The 17623-nt window shown below is 48.4% G+C and overlaps 2 protein-coding genes and 1 long non-coding RNA gene across 6 annotated transcripts in view; 2 read left to right on the top strand and 1 right to left on the bottom strand.

Moving 5' to 3' along the window:
- CCDC12 (coiled-coil domain containing 12) overlaps positions 1–15049 on the bottom strand; it is a 55719-nt gene extending 40670 nt beyond the window's left edge. The window contains exons 1-3 of one of the 2 annotated variants that reach the window (XM_079115415.1): positions 14599–15049; positions 14106–14191; positions 13005–13357 (exon numbers count right to left, since the gene is read on the bottom strand). In XM_079115415.1, the coding sequence (XP_078971541.1) occupies positions 13005–13100 (96 nt within the window). In that variant the 5' untranslated portion in view covers positions 13101–13357; positions 14106–14191; positions 14599–15049. The remainder of the gene's footprint in view (positions 1–13004; positions 13358–14105; positions 14192–14598) is intronic. The other variant, XM_079115416.1, reaches the window with a different exon arrangement.
- On the top strand, positions 154–8289 carry LOC306646741. The gene is made up of 3 exons (XR_013759954.1): positions 154–1183; positions 4560–5270; positions 7454–8289. It is a non-coding gene; the product is annotated as an uncharacterized lncRNA (long non-coding RNA).
- NBEAL2 (neurobeachin like 2) overlaps positions 15050–17623 on the top strand; it is a 31159-nt gene continuing 28585 nt past the window's right edge. For all 3 annotated transcript variants that reach the window (XR_013759949.1, XM_079115389.1, XM_079115387.1), the window contains exon 1: positions 15050–15653. Coding sequence is in view for 2 of the 3 variants with exons in the window: in XM_079115389.1 (XP_078971515.1) it covers positions 15603–15653 (51 nt within the window). In the remaining variant the exon portion in view is untranslated. The remainder of the gene's footprint in view (positions 15654–17623) is intronic.

Raw genomic sequence — 17623 nt, 5'->3', positions numbered from 1 at the left:
CTCAATGTAACAGTGATGACAGCCCCTTGGCTGGCAGATGGGAGCCTCAGGAGACTAACACTCACCCTCATTCCCTAGGTAGAAGTAGCCTGTGTGCGTCTTGGACCCAGAGCTGGAAAGCCTGACCCACACATCAAACACAGGTACTTTTTTCTTTTTTTTTTTAAGGATCCAAATTACCTGGCAAGAAATCTAGCCCTGCCCTAAAAACAATGGGAGGGATGGGTCTATCCTGAAAAGGACAGAAGTGTTTTGGCTCCGTCCCTCACATTTTCTCTAGACAGAGCAGCTCTTTAAAGCACTGAATCAAAACAGCCCCAGAGTGTAGATTTTACTCCCCACAGGGAGTCGTCACCACAGCAACTGTTCTTCCTCTTGGAATTCTTTCAAGAGTACAAGCTGTTGCTTCTCTCCAAAACAAAACTGGGGAGGGTCAAGGGTAAGGCCCTAAAGGAGGAGGGCCGCACATGATGGAAGCACAATGAGCTCCACTGGAGTCTCCCAGACCTCTGACCACTGCTCAGGGAGTCAGATGCTTAGGGAGGTTATGGAGGTGGTGTTCACAGGGGTGTATGGGGGTGTGTAGTTGTGAGTTGGGGGGAGAGTGGGGTGTGGGGTATACGAGGAGTGAATATGAATGGAGTGGAAGGTATTATGTGGGGAGGAGTCTGGGTGAGGGGGCTGGGAGTGTTTTGTCATGTTGTAAAGTTGGGGGAGCATGAGGAAATGTGGGGTGCATTGTCTGCAGGAGTATGCTGGTGTATGTTCATGTGTACATACAAGAACTAGAGGTGGGTTGGGGTATGGGGTTGTGCTGTTGGAGGTGTGTGGGGAGGTACAGGTTAGCGGGAGGTGTTCCTAAGGAGCCCAAGAAGAAACATGGGACACATCTCCCCTGGAAACAATGAATTACATGAAGTGCGTTTCAATTCTGTATAGTAGTTCTCAGTGTCCATTCTACATGTCAGCCAAATCCCAGGCAAAATGTATGCAGGGCTCCACAGAAAACCACCACTTAAACATGCTGCCCACATCTGAAATAACTGACCTAGGAGCAACTGTTTGAGGCAGCTCATATTTCAAGTCAGAACATCCTCAGTCAGTTGGACCATAGCATGGACAGAGTCTGGAAGGCAGCCCTGAAGGCCTGGTTTGGCAGTCCCTGCTCTCCCTTGAGTGCAAGGTGAGTACTCCTTATGGTGCACAAAGCCTAGGGGGCTCAGAATCATGGGATGCAGCATACCCAGTATTATGCCACCTCCAAGTAGACCCAGAACATGACTCAATGTTTCATTAAAATAATTTTCAAAGTTGTCCCTGCCATTAAGGAGCTGCCTGTCTACTCAGGGGCTGGCATGAACTGAGGCTTAGTAACAATTAAAAAAAAAAAAAAAATTACCAGTTGCTACTACTACTGTTATTATTAATAACTGCAATTATCAAGGTGTTGGGGGAGGTTAATAGCACTACCAAAAACACTGCATGCCAGCCATTTACAAGAGCATCTTCCTAAAAAAATGAATGCCAAATAATAAATATTGCTGAGTCACTGGTATCCATATACAGGAAAAAAAAGAATTTCAACCCTACATCACATCATACATATTCCAGAAGGTTTAGAGATCTAAAGGTAAAAGGTAAAATAATAACAGTTCTAGAATATACCATGAGAAATTATCACCATGAAGAACTCAAAACACTCTACACCAAGAATACAAATAATCCAATCAACAAATGGGCTAAGGAAATGAACAGACACTTCACAGAAGATGTACAAGCAATCAATAGATATATGAAAAAATGTTCAACATCTCTAGTAATATGAGAAATGCAAATCAAAACCACCCTAAGATTCCATCTCACCCCAATTAGAATGGCGATTATCAAGAACACAAGCAACAATAAGTGTTGGAGAGGAGGTAGGGAAAAAGGTACACTCATATATTGCTGGTGGGGTTGCAAATTAGTGCAGCCACTCTGGAAAGCAGTATGGAGATTCCTCAGAAAGCTTGGAATGGACCCACCATTTGACCCAGCTATCCCACTCCTTGGCCTATACCCAAAGGACTTAAAATCAACATACTACAGAGATACATGGCTGCTCAATTCACCATAGCCAGATTGTGGAACCAACCTAGAAGTCCTTCAATTGATGAATGGATAAAGAAACTGTGGCATATATATACATATACAATGGAATATTACTCCACCATAAAGAATGATAAAATTATGGCATTTGCAAATTGGAGAATATCATGCTAAGTGAGATAAGCCAATCTCAAAAAACTAAAGGACGAATGATCTCACTGATAAGCAGATGAGGACATATAAGGGGGGGTAGGAGGGGTTAGCGTTAAGGTTAGGGTTAGGTTTAGGGTTAGGGATAAGGAGGGTGGTAAGAATGGAGGAAGGAAGGACTGTATAGAGGGAAAAGAGGGGTGGGAGGGGTGGGGGGAAGGGAAAAAAATAACAGAATGAATCAAACAAGATTGCCCTATGTAAATTTATGATTTTTAATTAAAAAAAAACAAAACTAAAGGACGAATGATCTCGCTGATAAGCGGATGAGGACATATAATGGGGGGTGGGAGGGGTTAGCGTTAGGGTTAGGGTTAGGTTTAGGGTTAGGGTTAAGGAGGGTGGTAAGAATGGAGAAAGGAAGGACTGTATAGAGGGAAAAGAGGAGTGGGGGGCGAGGGGAAAAAAAAACCAGAATGAATCAAATATTACCCTATGTAAATTAATGATTACACAAATAGTATGCCTTGACTCCATGTACAGAGAAACAACATGTATCCCATTTGTTTAGAATAAAAAAATTTAAAATAATAATAATAATAATAAAAAGAAATTATCACCATGACCTGGGTATAAACAATTCCTTTTAAAAAGACTACAAAATTTATTAGGTAGATGAAAATAATAAATTGGACTACAAATAATAACTTTTGTTCATCAAAGAATGCAATTAAGTTAGGTGCAGTGGCACATGCCTGTAATCCTAGTGACTCAGGAGGCTGAAGCAAGAGGACCCCAAGTTCAAGGCCAGCTTTGGCAACTTAGCAAGACACTATCTCAAAAAAAAAAAAAAAAAAAAGAGCTGGGAATGTAGCTCAGTGATACAATGTCCCTGAATTCAATCCTCAGTACCACAAAAAAGAAAAAGGGGGAGCGGGGAGTGTGGCAATTAAAATACCCAGAGCTAAAGACAGTTTTTGCAATGTATATGAACAAAAAAATTCAAAGAATTTCTAAAATTCAGGCAATCCAATAAAAAAGAGGACAAAAGACCTAACTAGGAACTTCACACAAAAAGATACTCAACTTTATTTAGCAAGGAAATGCAAGTTTAAACCACAAAGGGATACCACTACACCTCCCCAGCACAGTCTACATGGAAGAGACTAAAGGCTGGAGAGGAAGTCTCACCCACTGCTTCTGGGAGTGTGAAAGGTACTGTTGCTTTGGAAAACTGGCAGGATCTACCCTCTAGATGCCCTGTAATCTAGTAATTATATTCCCAGGTATGTGTACATATGTTCACTGATACACTTGTGTACAAACTGGGAATATCACCACAGTCCATAACAGCACCAGACTGAAAATCCAGAATGGAATTGAATAACAAAAAATGAGCTAACACAGCATCCCCAACAATTCACAAGTACAATGATGGATGAAAGAACATAAGACTGCATGTTGTATGATACCATTTATGTACTGTTTAAAGGTCAGAGAAATCAACATGTAGTGCTAGAGGTCAGAGTGGCTCCCCCTGTGTGTAAGCACCTGGATGGGAACAGGAAGAGTACTAAGGGATGCTATCATGATTCTTGATCTGAGTAACAGATTGACACAGTGATCTGTGTTCACTTTATAGATAAATTATCCAGCTGATTTGTATACTTTTCTCTATGTATAATATACTTCAATTAAAAGTGGCACTGTAGCCAGGCGTAGTAACTTACTCCTATAATCCCAGCAGCTCAGGAGGCTGAGGCAGGAAGACCACGAGTTCGACTTAATGAGGCCCTTAGTAACTTAGCAAGACTCTGTTTCTAAATAAAATATTTAAAAGGGCTGAGGATGTGGCTCAGTAGTTAAGCGCCCCTGCGTTCAATTCCCAGTACCAAAAAAAAAAAAAAGAAAGAAAGAAAAAAGAAAAAAAGTAGCACTGAGGCAAGAGGGTAAGTGTGAGGCCAGTCTGGCCAATTTAGCAAGACTGCCTCAAATAAAAAACAAATAACTGGGGATATAGTTCAGTGGTAGAGCTGAGTAACTGGCTCAATTTCCAGTAACTAACACACACACACACAAACACACACAGACAATTCTTTTTAACCCAGGAGGCTGAGGCAGAAGGATGACAAATTTAAGGCCAGCCTGGGCAACTGAGTGAGACTGTATTAAAAAAAAAATTTTTTTTAAATAAATAAATACAGGGTTGGGGTGTAGTTCAGTGGTAAAGCATTTGCTTAGCAGGTACAAGGCCCTGCGTTTGATCATGAACACTGCAAAAAAATAAAAAATAAAAAGTTCTTTTTAAAATGTCATTTCAGAGATATTAAAAACAGAAAGACTTAAGCCCACCTAGAAATCCAAAATAAAATTAAGATCTAAAAGGAGAACTAATTCATCTAGAAGACTCTAAGAAAAAAGTTCTCCAAAGAGAAGCCTCTCCCAGGACCCCCAAGAACAACCAGGAGACAGTGGTTTAGACACTGCCACAGCCCTCCAGGCTCCAGGAGATAGACGAAAACAGAGGGAGTCACCATCAAGGTCACATAAATTCTTTTGATGCAAAAGCTAACAGATAGAATAAAAACCTGTTTGAACTTCTTTGCTTTCCAATTCCTTGTCCTTCATCAATGAGGTCTTGGAACACCCTGAAAAACCACAGAAATCACCCAAAGGAGAGACAAAGGTGGGAACAGGTATGCCAGTAGCACAGCTAAAAAGAGGGACATTGTCTCATGGCTGTCTAGAAGCTCTTCTGCTACGTGGAGGCTGCTCCAGCCAGCAAGGCTGAGTTCAACAGTGAAGGATCCAAAGGCCACTCATCTGCCTTGGTATAGGTCCTGCCATGAGAAATTCAGAAAAAGACTCATCCTTCGTGGAGGCAGCTACTTCCTCCCAGTATATCAAAAACAACCAAGGGAAGGCCCATTCGGTTCCCTGTAGCCCACGGCAGAGCCCTTCACGTAGCTTCAGCTGGGGCCAGCACCAATTCCACCCTAAAGGAAGGGCAGCCCACTGAACCCGGCCAGGAGGTAGGCTCCCCATATCCATCTCCAGGAAGGGAAGAAGGGTCAGAGGATGGACAGAGGATGCACCAGCCCTTGCTCTCTGGGTCACAGCTGTCTCATTCTTAAAATAAAGAGGGCCCCACCAGCAACCAAACAAGACTAAGGTAAAAGAATAGATGCATATAACACACTTCCTACCTCCCAACTCCCTTCTGCACACACCATCTCGCTTCATCTTTACCCTGGTGTAGGTGCTACTAAGGCCATCTTCCACCTGAGGAAATGTAAGCTCAGGGACATGAGACTTATGTACGGGCCCAGGTAAGCAGAATGGAAAAATAAGGGGCAAAAGCAACCTGTCCAGACATCTCTAGTGCAGGGGACCATGAGCAAATTGGGTAGCCTGATCAGAGGCAGAGCAGTCCATGTGGGAGTGCATAGCCCTGGGGTCTGCCCCTGCAGGTATGGGAACAGAGCAGCAGTCGAAGAGCTGGGGTCAAGTCAGTTTTAAGCACCAATAGGCTGCCAGCATCACATACTGGGTGAGGACTGAGCCAGGCCATAGGCAGTGCCTTGATGTGTGCTACCTCTCCTAAGAGGACCAGAGACGCTCATAGTTAGGATTCAACAAGGTCTTAAAGCAGGAGAAAGAAGGTTCCTTTGACGGTGAGGTTATGACAACCATGCTGCACCTAAATCTGGCTGGCCCCACTGGCACCTTCTCCTCCCACAGCTCACCCACCACCTCGTCTTACCAAATCCATTCTCAGTTCCTCACCTGGTTTCTCTCAGTCCTACTGCCCCATACCAAGGGTCCTCTCTCCAGCTCCTCCTAAATGCCCGTAGAGTAAGTGGGCCTCAGAACACAGAGTGACCCCTCATTTCTTGTCTCTGTTCTCAAAGTTTTGTCTCCAGAAGGCTTCATCCAGCCCCAGGGTTTTAAATCCTGTCTACTTAAGTATCTATCCAATTCGCAAATCTATCTCCAGGCAAGATGCCTTCATCTCTCTCCACTCAGAGGCCTCACCGTCACCTCAGACCATCAAAGCCAGACTCCTGGTTTCCCCCTCAAAGCCACTCCCCCCTGTATTCACCATCTTAGAACAGGAACCCCCATCATCCCCACAGTCCATATGTCAGGACATCCTGTAACCCTGTCCATGTACCTCTGCCTCACACCTGAGCCTCCTACCTCCACACGCTGTCAGCCAGGGAAAGACACATCACCTGTGCTGCAGCCTCCAACAGCTCCCATCACCCTTCGAGGGAAGGCCATCCTCTGTAGCTCCCAAGGCTCCCTTGGCCCTCTCCAACTTCATCCCTCTTCCTATCTTCCATTGCTGACTCTGCTCCTCAAACAAGCCAACTAAGTTCTTGCTCAGTTTATAATGCCCCTCCCTAGATCCTGGCATCTCATCCCCCCACTTTTGCTTCAAATTTCCCACTCGAGAGGTCTGCCCAGCCTGGGGAAGCTGTGCAACCCCCTCACAACATAACCCCTAGTTACTGATATTGTCTTCTCTCTTCACCTGTACACTGTGTGCCCACCCCTCCCACACATGCCCTTGAGACAGGAAGGCAGTCTTATTACAGTTGTATCTCTAGGGTCTGGCACACAGCTGATATTCAATAAATACCTGTTTGGTGGCTGGCTGCTATGGAGATGGGCAGCTATTTCTCCAGGGAAAAGAGGCATCTTATTTCCAGTGAGAGAATGTCAGGGAGTGGTCAGATTCCCAGAAAAATGCAGTCTTGGTATCACTGGAGGAATGCTGCATTTCTTGAGTGTGTACTAGGATCGGGAAGGGGGTCTGGAGAAGGGTTAGAAGAGGGATTGTCTCCCTGGATGATCCTGACACACAGATCTGAGAATCTCTGACTCATTCAATACCTTCATTTCACACAAGTGATGACTCTATCCAAAGTTTCAGTGTTGGCTCATCAACAGGTGTCTATGCAGGGAGCCCCAAACTTGCCACCCACAAGGTTTTCTCTCTCATTGCCTCCAAGGGTCTGAGAGCCTACACAGAGAAGCCTTAACAAGAACGGGGACTACATAACCCCATCTTGGCTGGGGCTCTGCAAATCTGCTTTCTTCTTGATGTAATGCTCTGCCCTAAAAATGAACTTCACCTTCAAAAAAGTAGGGTTAGGATAAGTAAAGCCAGGGTCTGGGATAATGACCTCTTAACTTCCTTCAAATGCAGGTCAGCTCCACCCTCTGTTGCCCCTAACCATCCTAACTTTTGGGAGGATGAGGAAGACAGCATCCATGTTTATAAGAGGCCTGTGTAAAAGCCCTTATTCCAGCCTTGTCGCAGCATCTTTCTCTATCTCTCAGTTACTGATGAGGTCAGAAGCTGTTATCTCGAGTCCACAGACAAGGAGAGGGAGGCTCAGAACTTTAAAGACTTGCTCCAGGTCTCACAGGTAAGAATACAGCTAAGATTTAAGCCAGATCTGCTTGGCCCCAAAAGCCACTGTATTTCCACTATAGCAGCAGCCCTACCCTACCTGATGGCAATTTCTGGTATAAAGGAAGAAGGCCCCTTTCTGGGGCTGCTTATTCCCAAGTACCTGGAGGTGAAGGGTGGAAAGGGATACAAGGCCAGACCCTAAGACACACTCTAGAGTCGGCAACAACTTAAAGCATCACTGCAGGAGGTTCCTTCAGACCCAGGTGTCCTGATCTGTTAAACAGGGATGAATCAATAAGCTACTTCAAAGGGCTACTTCTGGGACTGAACAACTAGGGAGATTTTTGCCACAAACTGCCATGCAAATGTTATGACTGCTAACCTGTAAACGGCTGTCAACGCAGGTTGCAGTGACCTCCTTAGTAACTTTGTGACCAGGCAGTTAGGTGTGGGATGTGGCCATGGGGGTGAGAACAGAGGTAATTTCCATTTTTTTGTTGTTGTTGTTGGTGGTGGTAGTTTTAGTTATTTTGGTGGTACTGGGGATTGAATCCAGGGGTGCTCTACCACTGAGCTACATCCCCAGTCCTTTTTTATTTTTTGAGACAGGGTCTAAGTTGGCCAGGCTTGCCCTCAGTCTCCTGACAAGTTCTGGGATTACAGGTATGTGCCACCAAGCCCAGCCAAAAGCAACTTCCTGAGGCATGGGCAGGACAAGCCTGACTCCTCATCGAGCACAGCTCTTCTCCACTGCCTCCTTCCCTCTCACTGCGGCCCTCCATACCTTATTCAACACTTCCTGACTCCACCCACTGGCTCCTTCTTTTACCCTCCCCCCACACTGGCCAGGGACCCTTTTCTGGTGCCCCCAATTCAGAAGTGCACCCTCTACTTTGGCACTATTCCCACTCTCCATCTCCTGAATGTGCAAATCCCAACTACAGCACTCTTCATTCCACAGGTGCGGATACACAGAAGCCTGGAATCTTATTTCCTGGAGGTACCTGCCATGAAGACAGAACTTCTAAGCCCTCTGCCCAACCCCAGGCTCCCAAGGCTGATTTGAATGGTCTTATGGGTTTCTCTATCCACCCTCTCCCTCTTAGCTCTGAATAAAGGATGCAGGTAGAAACAGTTATTTGGTGTGTTTTTAAAATTTTTTTATTTGTTTATTTACTTTTATGTGGTGTTGAGTATCAAACCCAGTGCCTCATACATGCTAGGCAAACACTCTTCCACTAACCTATAACCCCAGCCCCAAGACACAGTTTCTTAGAGTTGGGCTAGGAGAAGCAGGTCCTCAGAGATGCACTGCCCAATAAGGAAGTCACAAGGTCACATGTGGCCATTTAAGCATAAATTAAATATTACATTAGCCACATTTCAAGGGCTTAAAAGTCACAAGTGGCTTGAGGCTACAGGACAGAAAACCATCACTGCACAAAATTCTATTGCACAGTCCTGCCCTAGTCTCTTCCTGATAAAAAAACAGAATTGCTGCTGAACCTGCAAACTGACAGCCAGAGCTCAGTCCAAGGTCACACCCAACTCTTGAGGGGCTGGTCAGTCAAGCAGTCTGTCTCTCCATCTCAGGGCAGCAAGAGACAACCCAATTCAAGCCAAATGTTTCAGAAAGCCAACAGCCAAGGGGCAAGTGTTTGTGCCAAGTTAATCCCCTATAGAGAGCCTCCATTTGGCTGCTGAAGAAGAAAGAAGTCAAAGGAGGACAAAGTAGCCATACACTGCCCTGCTGAGAGCAAAGAGATGCCACAGAGCTCCATTCATGCAGCCTTGAACTGCTCACCTACTCCTCAGCTTGGAATTTCTGGAAGAATGTCAAGAGAAGAGGTTCAAATACAATACAACAAAATATGCCCAGGCTGGCTCTCCTCCTAGCTGGAAACCCTGGCTCCTGTAGAACTTGGACACCAAAGCACCCAGCCCAGTGCTTTCAGACTGTGCCCTAATCACTGCCAAGTACTTGCTGTCAAACCCTATGGAGCACCTCCATTGTCACCTCTGTGCCTGAATGTTTCCACCTAAGAAAGTACCCCTGGAACATTCTTCTTTCCAGCTCCCTCAACATCCTCTCGTTCTTGCCCCCACTTGGGCTCAGTTCAAATTCCAAGCTGCCTTCCCATGAATTTTCCTGACTCCACCTGGCTTTCCTAGGCAATGAGCCCCAGCAGTACAGTCTAACATTGTATGCCATCTTTCCACCTGTCCAGCAGGGCGAGCTGACCACAGGACACTTTCTTAAGCAGTGCTGTGACCTGCACAGAACCCCTCCCCCAGGGGAGCTTGCACAGGCTGGAACCCAGAGGTCCCACTTCCCATCCAGGATCTTGGCATCCCAGGACCTCTAAGCCTCGTGCCTTACCCCCTCACAAACCAGTCCTGTCAAGTAGACTGACAAGGCAGTGCTTTGTAAAACATAGAGCTGTGAGCCTATTACTACAGAGCTTTATGCTGAATAATGCATGGAAATAGTGTAACCCTTAATCTTGTCTCTCTTCAACCTGCCACCACCATCTCAGGACTCTGATTCATCCATAATACCACTAAATTAGGAGTTAACAGTCTGGGGTGGAAAAACTATGAGAAACCAACCCCATGCTGAAATCCTGAGGCCTCCAGCAAATCAGGCACGCAGTAGAACTCAACAAAGAGCTTGCCACTGGGTGCTAGGGGACCAGCAAGAAGTAATATCCACAGGACAAATGGTGCAAACCAAGAAAGAGCTCGATCCTGGAGTATTTTGTCACATCAAAGGACTTAACTAAAATTGTAGAGCACCTCCTCTCTAAAGGAGAAGACTCCTAGGATCTTATCTGCTGGAAGCAGACAGTTCATACTTCCTTTCCCATTTCCTCACATGTTCTGCAAGAAGACACTGTGGGCTGGAAAATAACTCAAAGTAATTTAGAAGTCTGCCTATCTTTTCCCCATACATTTACCCTAATAAAAAGTTACTCAAGGGTTGGGAGTCCAGTTCAGTGAAAGAGCACTTGCCTGGTATATGCAAGGTCCTGGGTTCAACAAAAAATAAGAAAAAAAAAAGTCACTCAAGAACCGTGGGGATTAAATATGACAGCAAAAGCACAGATAACAATATCAATAAGATGAATTGGACTCCATTAAAAAAAAAAAAAAAAAACTTTTGTGTATCAAAGGACACTACCAAGGGCTGGGGTTATAACTCAGCGGTAGAGCGCTTGCTTAGCACATGTGAGGCACTGGGATTTGATCCTCAGCACCACATAAAAATAAGTGAAATCAAGGTATTGTGTCCATCTACAACTAAAAAAAAATGTTTTTTAAAAGGACATTACCAAGAGAGTAAAAAGAAAATGCAGAGAATGGGAAAATATATCAGCAAATTCCCAATCTAATTAATTAAAAGTTTAACATACAGAACATATAAACATCTCAACTACAACTCAACCACAAAAAGACAACTCAATTAAAAACATGGTCCAGGGCTTGCCTAGCATGTGTGAGGCGGCCCAGGGTTCAATCCCCAGCAACACACACAAACACACACACACACACACACAAAAGGAATTATTTAAATTAACACACTATAATATGAATAAAGCCTGAAGATACTTATGCCAAGTGAAAAAATACTGTTTGATTCAACTAACAGGATACTTAAGAGTAATCAAAATCATAAAGACAACGGTGGTTGCTAGAGGCTGAAAGGAAGGAAGGATGGTAAATTACTGTTAATGTGTAGAGTTTCTGTTTGGAATGATGAAAAGTTATGGAAATAGACTGCAGTATGGTTACATTAATGCCCCTGAATGGTACATTAAAACTAGTTAAAATCATGAACTTTATGTATATGTTTTTTAAATGCAGAAAAAAAAAAAAAATAACAAGCCCTTTGCCAGTCCACTGAGAATTCCTCTTTAAAGGCCAGTTCTCCTGAGGGCCTGGTACATCCTTCCCAAGACAATGTGCTCTGAAGATGCCATCTTGCCCCTTGGATTCAGACCTCAAACCAGGTCCCAATAATCTGAGCCCTAAATCAAACCAACAGCTCCAGTGGACTAGCTACTGTTTGAAAGGCTGTGGCTAGAGCTTCCTGGGCCAGGTTGTTTAGGGGATAACTGTCTGATGGGTTCCATGAACTGCCAACAAAAGCAGAAGCCAATCTGGCCAGCTTTCACTCTCTATTACTTCCTCTTTCGCTTTCCCACAGGACACCAGACAGCAATACAGAAAGAAAAAAGAGGCCAGACTGGCCAGCCTGGTTTCAAGTTGCAAAGAGGAGTCTTTGTTTTCCCCCAGGCAGATTTTGATAATTAATATTCTTTGTACTTAAAGTGAAAGACAAAAAGTTTTTTGCCCATCCAACAAGTGAACCAACAACTCCCACACTCTACAATCTCTAGGGCCTTTTCATACAGATTATCCCATTAGGTCTGAAAACCACCCAGTGAGAATGAAAGAGGATGTTTTCTCCCACTGCAGACATGAAAAAACACGGCCTCGGATATGAAGCAATCTGTTCCACGTACCACAGTCTCAACTGATAGGGCCCAGGTCTATATACAAGCAGTGAACTTCAGAGTTCTCACTACCTCTCCACTACTTTGGAAAAATGAACCAAGTAGAAATAAATTCAGACCATTTTGGTGGCAAACGAAAACAAGGAAAATGCTTCTGAATTTGGTAATTAATAAGACTAACGGCCTCTTCGTTCCCTTCAGTTAACCCTGACATCTTTTTTTCTTCTGGTACCGGGGATTGAACCGAGGGGCACTTAACCACTGAACCAAATCCCCAGCCCTATTTTGTATTTTATTTAGAGACAGGATGTCATGAGCTGCTTAGCGCCTCGCCGTTGCTGAGGCTGGCTTTGAACTTGCGAACCCCCTGCCTCAGCCTCCCGAGCCGCTGGGACTGCCCCGGGCATCTTTTGGGATTTTTGCACTCGACGTCTCCTGTGACCCCGTTCAAGGTGTCTGAAGAATGAAGTGTCTTGTCATACGCCAGAACTCCAGCGTGAAAGCGAAAGGCAGCCTAGGCCACGAAGAAACGGGAAAAATCATGCCTAACCCAACAGCGAACCTAGCAGCGAACCTAACAATCCTGTGACTCCCGCAGGCAGGAGCTACACGGGACACAGCACAAAGCCAACCTCCCGCCAGCCCCACAGACCCCACACCAGCCCCGGAACTGCCAGGCACAGGGGCGGAGCAGTCTCCCCACGCATGCGCCAGCGTCTGCGCACGCGCGCCTTGCAGCTGCCGTCCTCTAGTAGCCCCCAGCTCTTCCGTCCGGACCCCGAACGCCGGCTGCCTCGGCTACAGGCTCATTCCACGTCTCTCACCTTGCGCCCTGTTTTCTCTCGTAGGGCCCTGAGCCGCTCCTTACGCTTCAGCGCCTCTTCCTCTAGGCGGCCCACACTGGCCGTAGCAGCCGCCATCCTGCTTTCGACCCCTCCTCTTGCCCTACGTCACGCAGGTCGGGGCAGTGGGTGAATGTCTCACGACCAATCCGAGGACGAGAATGAGAGACAGGAAGCCCCAAGAGCCAATCAGTGTTGACATGCTGCAGGAGGGCCCGCCCTCCCGCCTCGCCGGTGAGGAGCCGGCCAAAAAAAAAAAAAAAAAAAGGAGCGAGGGTGCTAAGGCTCGATGTGTCTACCGCTACTCAGTGAGAAAGCAGCAAGTGGAGTCAGACCTGAGAGAGAATAGAGCGCATCGATCGCTCTGGTCTCACCTAAGCACTTACTACACCTCACTCACTTTCTGCGGGTACCTCGGAACACCCTGAACCAGCCTTTCAAGAAACCTTCCCGAACCGTCTACCCCGATCCCACTCTAACATGAGTCTTCCTATCCCTCCTCTACAGCTGTCTGTGGTTTCCCGGACTCACCTGATTAAGTGCCCCTAAGCCCTTCTGCGTAGGTTCGAAGCTGGCACAGTGCCGAACCTGACTACAAGACTATTTCCCTTTGGACTCACAGATAATCTCCTCTCAACCCCACCCTTTCTGGAGCGGCACAGTACTCAGGGTCAGGCTGCCTTCTCTGAAGAAAAGCAAACCCCAACCTGGACCAAACAGGCCCAAAGGAACAGTTCCCCACCCCCAGTTAGGAGGAGTTGCTTTGGCCTTGAGTGCAACAGGTGGTCCCAAGATGCATTGCACCCTAGCTGCCAGGGTCGTCTTCTCTGCATTAATCAGGGTGCGTTAATAACAGAACACGAGGGCTGAAGCCGAGTTCTTCTATCAATATGTGAAGTCTCCAAAGTCACACCCACACCCCTTCCCAGAGGACAACTAGCCTCTAAGGCTATTCCTTGCCTGGGACCTCCCTTACCAGGCTATCCACAAATGGACACCCACTCCTCCCCTCCCAACTCCCTTCAGAGGCCCAAATGCCTCCAATCTTCAGTCCAGCTCAGTTGACCTCCTGATCTCACTAACCTGGTTCTCTCTAGGCCCTCTCCCCCACTGCAGGTGACACGTCCTGCTAGGACCTGGTTCACAGGTTGTAGGTGGTCAGGAAATATCTACCAGGAGAGGTGGGACAGAAGAAAAGAACAGACTGGAGGGGCCACCCAAGAAGCCAAGGAGGATAAAACAGGGCAGGGATGGGGATAGGGTTTGTCTTCTCTCTGCTACCCAAGGTCTAGGGAACTCAGACTGGTCAATTCCTAGGAACAATATTACCTCTCTGGGGCTGGCAAATTTCCCCCCAGTTTCAACAAGGAGTCTGACCCTTGCCCAACATTGAAGGGCCCCCTCACTTCATAGGCAGGTTGGGCACAGGGAAAGTGCACAGGGCACAGGAGTGATCATGACAATGGCCCATCAAAAAATCAATTAGGCCTAGGTTCCAGGTCCCTATACCTGCCACCCCTATGATCGTTATTTGGCCTTAGTTTCTCCACGTGTAAAACAGGTGTGAGTTACCCACCTCATGAGGTTAAAGGTGAAAAAGATGGTTGGTTACAGTATAATCCCTGTAATCCCAGCAACTCAGGAGACTGAGACAGGAGGATGAGGCCAGCCTCGACAATATAGAGACCTACTGTCTCAAAATACAAAAATAAAAATAAAAAAGGCTGGAGATGTAGATCAGTGGTAGAGCATCCCTGGGTCTCACGCCCAAAGCACAAGGGATGTAAAGGCAGTACTGGGCTCTGGTGTGGGGGGCGCCTCCACTGGAGCATCTGGGAAGGCTTCCTAGAGGAGGGAGGGAACCCGTGGGGATCCTCCAAACCACCCAGGGATCAGCCCAACCGAAGGGCACCACACTCCTGGAGGTATTTCAGGCTCCTGCTGTTTGCTCGCGGATCCTCCCGCTCCACACACTGAAGGAGCTCAAAAGTTGTGTTTAGGTCTTCCCATAAAGCGATTAAAACAGCAAGTGGTCATCCTGGAGGTGGTTATTATTATTTGCTAAACGACCCTGGCGGTCTCCTCGCAGCCTCGAATGGCGGTAATTCCAAACTAGGCGGGATGCGTAGCGGGCGAACTCAGACCCAAAGCAAGCCTGGAAGCCCTGCTGCCTGCCCTGATCCGGGAGGTTACGAACGACCCTTCCAGTGGCGCCGGTGGGGCGCGGCCTGCGGGGGCGGGGCGGCCAGGCGACTCCCGGGCCGCCCTGACCTCAGGCTCCTCCTCCCGCCCGGCTCCCCGCCCTTCGCACGGTCCCGGGAGAGGCGGGGTGGCAGTGGCGGCGACGGCTGCAGCGAAGTGCAGGAAGCCGGGCGGCGACCGTCCGGGAGGAGGAGGAGCATGTAGACTTGGTGGCTGAGAGCTGCAAGGGCCAGAGCCGCGGACTTCCCCCAGCAGTCCCGCGCCGCTCCGCCCCGGAGTGACGCCCTCCGCCCATGGGCCTGGCCGGAGGCAACCGGCGGGCGGCGCGGAGGAGGCGGCGACAGGTGGCGCGCAGCAGGGCCAGAGCCGGGTCAGGCCATGGCCGCCTCGGAGCGGCTCTACGAGTTGTGGCTGCTCTACTACGCGCAGGTGAGCCCGCCCCGCGCCCGCTGTGCCCCTCGCTCCGCGCCTTCGGTGCCTGCTGCACCTGCGCCCCGCTCCGCCCCGGCCGCGAATAGGGAGAGCGCACCGGCTGTGCCCCGGCCCAGCACACGTGTGTGCCCCGGCCGGATGCCTCAGGCTCTTACATCCCGCGACAGAGCTAGCGGCCGCCCATTTCACAGTAAGCCCTCCAGTGGGCCAGACACATCCCCCTTTTATAGCTGGGGAAATTGAGGCCTGGAAAGAACAAGAGACTGGCCAGGTCGAAAGAGGGAGGGGAACTCAGTTTGCATGTGGACTCCCTCACCTGTGGGCGAAGCCAGGTGGGTTGGAGGTGGCCATCAAATCCGAGTGGGCTTTGGGTCCTGGCAGATTGCAGTGGGGGAAGAGGTGCTTCTTCTGCAGGTCTGACTTGAGTTACCTAGACTCCCCTAGAGAAGTGGCAGTGGTGAGTTTCCCCAGGCCTTGAGGTAGCCTCACCCCACTTCCATTCTGGGGTGGGCCGCTGGTAGAGAGGTTGAGGCCAGAGAGGATGTCTGAAACAGAGAGAGGCCCTTTCTCCCTGACCTTCCTCTCTGGTTTCAGGAACTGCTTCAGGTGACCTCAGAATATGAGAGCGACTCTGACCTGGTGTCCCCCAAACTCTCTCACACACACATAATTACCCACTTTTCTTTTACATTCACATCAGAGAGAGATTCCAGGGTACTCCCTCCCTCCCTGCACCTGCCTGGCATGTGCTTCTGGTTCAGGTGTGCCCTGGGCACAATGGACCATTGTGTGTCCCTGAATAGCTTGTCACTGGAGGTAAGTTCATGCTTAAATCACCTACCTGGCCCTCTGTGAAGAGGCTAGCCTGTGGTCTCCCAGGGACCTTGAGTACAAGCCATAAGGACCACAGCCTCTTTGGTCCACTCAGGTTATGAGAGGTCTAAGCCCCTGGCAGGAATAGAGTCTCTTGGTGTGACCCAGACCAAGTTCTTTGCAATTCTAAGCCTCTACTTCCCTGTTTGTAGAATTGACACAACCCTGACCTAGGTGCTGCCTGGTCTTTGTAGAGGGGTAGCCACTCAGACTGATTCAGACCAGAGAAGGCTTCTGTTTCCCTGGCCCCGCTGGGTCCCCTGGCCCTGGCCTGTCTCTTATCTCCAAGGGTTTATCCTTATGAAGGAGCAAAGGGTCAGGAGGGAAACCTACCCCTAGCCCTCCTCCCTCCAATTGCCCCATGGCCTTGGGCTGGTTTGGGGTCCTCAGTTTCTTTATGATCAGGTGAAGGAGACTTAAACCAGGTGATGAGTCTGAGGGATGTTAATGATGGGTTCCAGCTGGGTGTCAGGCTGCTGGGGTGTCTTGGTAAAGCTTCCGGGACTGTACCTCCATCCAGCATGGTTGCCTCCAGACGCCCCTTCTAGCTGAGTTCTATATATGGTCACACCCTAACCCCTCAGGTGGTGCTTAGCACTCATATCTATGCCGAGTCTCCCATCTCCCCCAGCTCCTCACCTCACAGGTCCAGGCTGCCTGGTGGAAGCCTGGGCAGGCAGGGGGCAGCTTGGGGCCAGGCAAACAAATCCAGGATGTGTGAGCTTACCCGGGAGCTGGGTGGGGCCAAGCGGCCTGGAGAGAGGAAACCTGGCCAGGCTCCCCCAACTGCCTTCCTGCCTGACTGCTCCTGCTCCAGGGACTTGGTTCCACCCCTCTGTACTGGGCTCCCAGGGAGGGATAGCACTGCCCTGCAACTTTGAACCCTGCTAGAGAACCTATTGTGTGCGTGCTTGGGGAAGGGGAAGGGGTGGATCTGATAAAGGGTGTTAAGAGACCCTCTGTCAGTCAGCCACCACCCAGCCAGAAACACCTGTGCCCTCTCCCTTCAGCAGTGAGAGCTTACACCAGCTGGCAAACCTGTTTCCCCAGTTGTGGGTCTGGGTGAGGACCTAGTGGGGAGTGCCCCTCTTGCG

Source organism: Sciurus vulgaris (genome assembly GCF_902686455.1).
Source record: "Sciurus vulgaris genome assembly, chromosome: 16".
In the NCBI taxonomy this organism is placed as follows: domain Eukaryota; kingdom Metazoa; phylum Chordata; class Mammalia; order Rodentia; family Sciuridae; genus Sciurus; species Sciurus vulgaris.
This window is presented reverse-complemented; position numbering and strand designations above follow the sequence as displayed.